This window comes from Mesoplodon bidens (genome assembly GCF_964165515.1).
Source record: "Mesoplodon bidens genome assembly, chromosome: 3".
In the NCBI taxonomy this organism is placed as follows: domain Eukaryota; kingdom Metazoa; phylum Chordata; class Mammalia; order Artiodactyla; family Ziphiidae; genus Mesoplodon; species Mesoplodon bidens.
In genome coordinates, this window is record NC_138178.1 from 94,909,711 (window position 1) to 94,913,488 (window position 3,778).

Genomic DNA, 3,778 nt, shown 5'->3' on the forward strand with positions numbered 1-3,778 from the left:
AGACGTCCGAGATACGAGAGCGCACTCCCCCACCGCCACCCCCGCGCCGAATCAGCGTGTGCGGGAGGAACAATTGTGTGTGCGTGCGTGATTCGCTACACTTCCAGTGGCGGTTCCCAGCCAGACTGAGGGCCCCCAACCCCGCGCAGCGTAGGTACTCCCCTCCCCCGATTTGGGGAGTGATTTACTCCCCGCCTGCCTTTCGCCACCACCCCCAGCTCGCTTATGGTCCACTTCTGCCCTCATGGGGTCCCATTTCCTTCCAGCTGCACCGATGGGGGCAGCCCTCGTCTTCTCCGACGGGCTCAGGGTCCCGCCAGTTTCTAAGGAGCCCCGGGCACCGACTCCGGTGGGGGCGGAGGGTGGGGAGAGAAGACTGTGACTGGGATTGGCCCGGTCGGGTGCATGTGGCCCCCTGCGAGCAGCCCCCGCCCCGCCCCCGCTGCCGCAGCCCTAGGGAAGCGCGGAGGAGAAGCTGCTCCCCGACGTCGTGGCCCACCGAGAGGTGGGTGAAGGTCAGGGGCGGTCTCTGCCGCCCCGTCAGTTTCGGCCCTGACGGCTCAGCCCGCTTCCTGAGTAGCCATAGCCATGCAGACCCCCGAGACTATAAAACCAGGTATCTATACGGGCGGCGACTCCCGCGCCGCCAAGCCCCCCAAGTAAGGAGCAAGCGCCCTGGCGTGGCCCGGCCCCCGCGAGAGGGGAGGAGGCGGAGGAGCGGCGCCGGCAGATTGAGGAGCGGCGCGCCCCGCCAGGGCTAGAGGCAGGCGCGCACGGCGGGCGCCACCGTCTCAGCAGGGGAGCGGTGCTGCCCCGGGTGTGGGTGAGTGGCGCGGCTCCCAGCCACGACGGACTGAGGGGCACCGGACACTGGGAAGGCAGCGGGAGAGTCAGGAGGGGCCCGAGCTTCGGCTCCCGTCGTCTTGTGGCGGGCCAGGCGCGGAGCCCGGAGTAGCGAGCAACCTACACCATCAGGCGGGAAGCCCAGGAAAGGAGCAGCGAGACGCCGGGCGTGCGGCCCAGGAGCGGCGGGGCAGCTGGAGGACAGAGTGGGAACCTCAGGACCCTCGGCCGCAGCCGCCCACGCGCGGAGGGAGCCATACCCGAGCGCCTGCGGGGGCCGGAGCCCGGCGGGGCTCAGGAACAGGGGCGCCCCCGTGCGGAGCTGCCGGGCCGCCTGGGCGCGGCGGCCGAGGCCATGCTCAAGCCCAAGGACCTGTGCCCCCGAGCGGGTACGCGTACCTTTCTGGAGGCCATGCAGGCGGGCAAAGTGCACCTGGCCCGCTTTGTGCTGGATGCGCTGGACCGCAGCATCATCGACTGCCGCGCGGAGCAGGGCCGCACGCCGCTCATGGTGGCCGTGGGCTTGCCAGACCCCGCGCTGCGCGCGCGCTTTGTGCGACTACTGCTGGAGCAGGGTGCAGCAGTGAACCTGCGGGACGAGCGCGGCCGCACGGCGCTCAGCCTGGCGTGCGAGCGCGGCCACCTGGACGCCGTGCAACTGCTGGTGCAGTTCAGCGGCGACCCCGAGGCGGCCGACTCGGCGGGCAATAGCCCGGTGATGTGGGCGGCAGCGTGCGGCCACGGGGCGGTGCTCGAGTTCCTGGTGCGCTCTTTCCGCCGCCTCGGCCTGCGCCTCGACCGCACCAACCGGGCGGGCCTCACGGCGCTGCAACTGGCCGCCGCCCGCGGCCACGGGACCTGTGTGCAGGCCCTCACCGGGCCCTGGGGCCGCGCAGCCGCCGCCGCCGCGGCCCGGGGCTCCAACTCCGACAGCCCCCCTGGCCGTCCGGCTCCCGCGCCCAGCCCGGAGCGCAGAAGACCCAGCCCCCGCCGCCTACCGCGGCCTCTCCTGGCGCGCTTTGCTCGAGCGGCCGGCGGCCATGGTCACGGCGGCGAGGCTGGCTCAGGGGTTAAGGGCTTCGGTCGGCACCGGGCGCAGGGCAGCGAGCGGCCGGAGCTGGGCCGGAGCATGAGCCTGGCGTTGGGTGCCGTGACCGAGGAGGAGGCGGCTCGACTGCGGGCGGGAGCCCTGATGGCACAATCACACTCGCCCCAGTCTTCAGGCGTTGGGCGGTGGCGTTCGCAGGAGGTGCTGGAGGGAGCGCCCCCAACCTTAGTGCAAGCCCCCGTCGGCCTGAGCCCCCACCCCGAGGGCGGCCCCGGCTCTGGCCGCTTGGGTTTGCGCCGACGCTCTACAGCTCCAGACATCCCCAGCCTGGTCGGGGAAGCACCTGGGCCCGAGAGCGGCCCAGAATTAGAGCCCAACGCTCTGCCCCATTCGGTGCCTGGGCCTCAGCCTTGGCAGGCGGGCACGGAGGCCGTGGTGCTGCACGCTCAGCGGTAAACAGCCTCGAGGCCGAGCCCTGCTCCCCCCACCTTCCCCTGTCTGCTCCACTGGGGTTTCTTTTTCCCAGGTCCCTCACTTTCCTGGCAGTTTCCCACCCCCAGATCCTAGCACCTGTCCCTACTGCCAAGGTGAGACCTCCCTCAGCCCTCTCTCCGAAACGGACCCCTATCTTATTTCTTTTTTGTGCTTGTTGGTATTCCCTGCCCGAGTCTCTCACCTTTTCTAAAGGCCCGCCATTTCTGTCATGGAAGCGAGGAGTAGAAGACTGGATCCATAGGCTACAGCTTTCCAGCTGGACCCCCTTCCCTGAGCGCTAAGGCGCACTCCTGCGTCTTTCAGGCTCCTGCCGGGTTTCCTTCCCCTTGCCGGGCTTTCCCACACCCTAGTCAGCCAGGCAGGCGGAAGAGTTGTCCTGTAGAACAAAGGCCTAGTCTCCCTACCCCCCCCCCACTCCCCCAACCCCCAACCCCTGCCCCTCTACCCCAGTGACGCTGACAGTAATGCCCCACATGACCTAAGTATCCCTTCCCCTTGTGTTGGAGTGAAGGAGAAGGGGAGCCTGGAGATGGGCCTCGGAGCCTTTCTGAACGGGAGGGAAGGAGTCTGGAGGTTAAATTTTTGGGGGGAGAAACTCCTGCCTCAAGACATTGAAAGCATAGTTTGGGGGTGGGAGGAATGCTAGTTGTCCCTTGAACCAGCTTCTGGGTAATTCCAGCTCCTTCTGCCTCAGCCAGAGGCAGACCCAAGATTCAACTTCATCGGCAATGTGGGGTCATTCCCCCCACCCCGCTCACGCGCCCCCCTCGCCCCCCTTGCCCAGCCCAGCTCTGGGCTCTTGAGCCTATTTCCTCTCACTCTCAGAGGCCTGAAATGGAAAGGACTTATCACTTCCCCTGCCCCCACCGCCTCGCAGCTCCCGGTCTTGCACGTGGGTGCTCCCGCAGGGGGGAACGGTTGCGAAGGCTTTGATTAATTGTATTTCTTCCAGTCCTCAAAGAACTCGTGTTTTGAGTCTTTGTATGTGAAGCAGAAAGCAGCGGGTCTGATCCGAGGCTTAAGAACCTGACAATGTCTCTTTAAATAGAAGCTCCGCGAGGGGGATAATTGACTGAAGTGTTTGCCACGTTAAAGGCGGCGGGCGCGCGGGAGTCTGAAGCCCACACGAGCCGCAGGTCCGGGTTTAAATTATATCAAACTCCTTTGAGAGCTGGAAGAGGGCTGTTAAACGGTTCCTGCTTCTCTCTGGGCCGTTAATGGAGGGCAGGGTGGATGATGGATGCTAGAGCTCGAGACCAAGGACCCCTGCGTCTGCCCCAAAGCGTGGGACGCAGGCCCGGCTCAGCTTCAGTACTGGGCAGATTAGTGAGGCAGAGGCAACTGCGGAGAGGTGGTTAAAGGCCTTTTCCTAGCCTGGCCCTTCGTCCCCAT

The 3,778-nt window shown here is 66.5% G+C and overlaps 1 protein-coding gene across 1 annotated transcript; it reads left to right on the plus strand.

The window, feature by feature from the left end:
- Nucleotides 1-1,198: 1,198 nt before the first annotated feature.
- Nucleotides 1,199-2,392, plus strand: ANKRD63 (ankyrin repeat domain 63; the record flags this gene model as incomplete). Its single annotated transcript, XM_081228418.1, has 1 exon — nt 1,199-2,392. One exon carries the CDS (start codon nt 1,199-1,201, stop codon nt 2,345-2,347), a length of 1,149 nt encoding a protein of 382 aa, XP_081084544.1. The 3' UTR covers nt 2,348-2,392.
- Between the last annotated feature and the right edge of the window lie 1,386 nt (nt 2,393-3,778).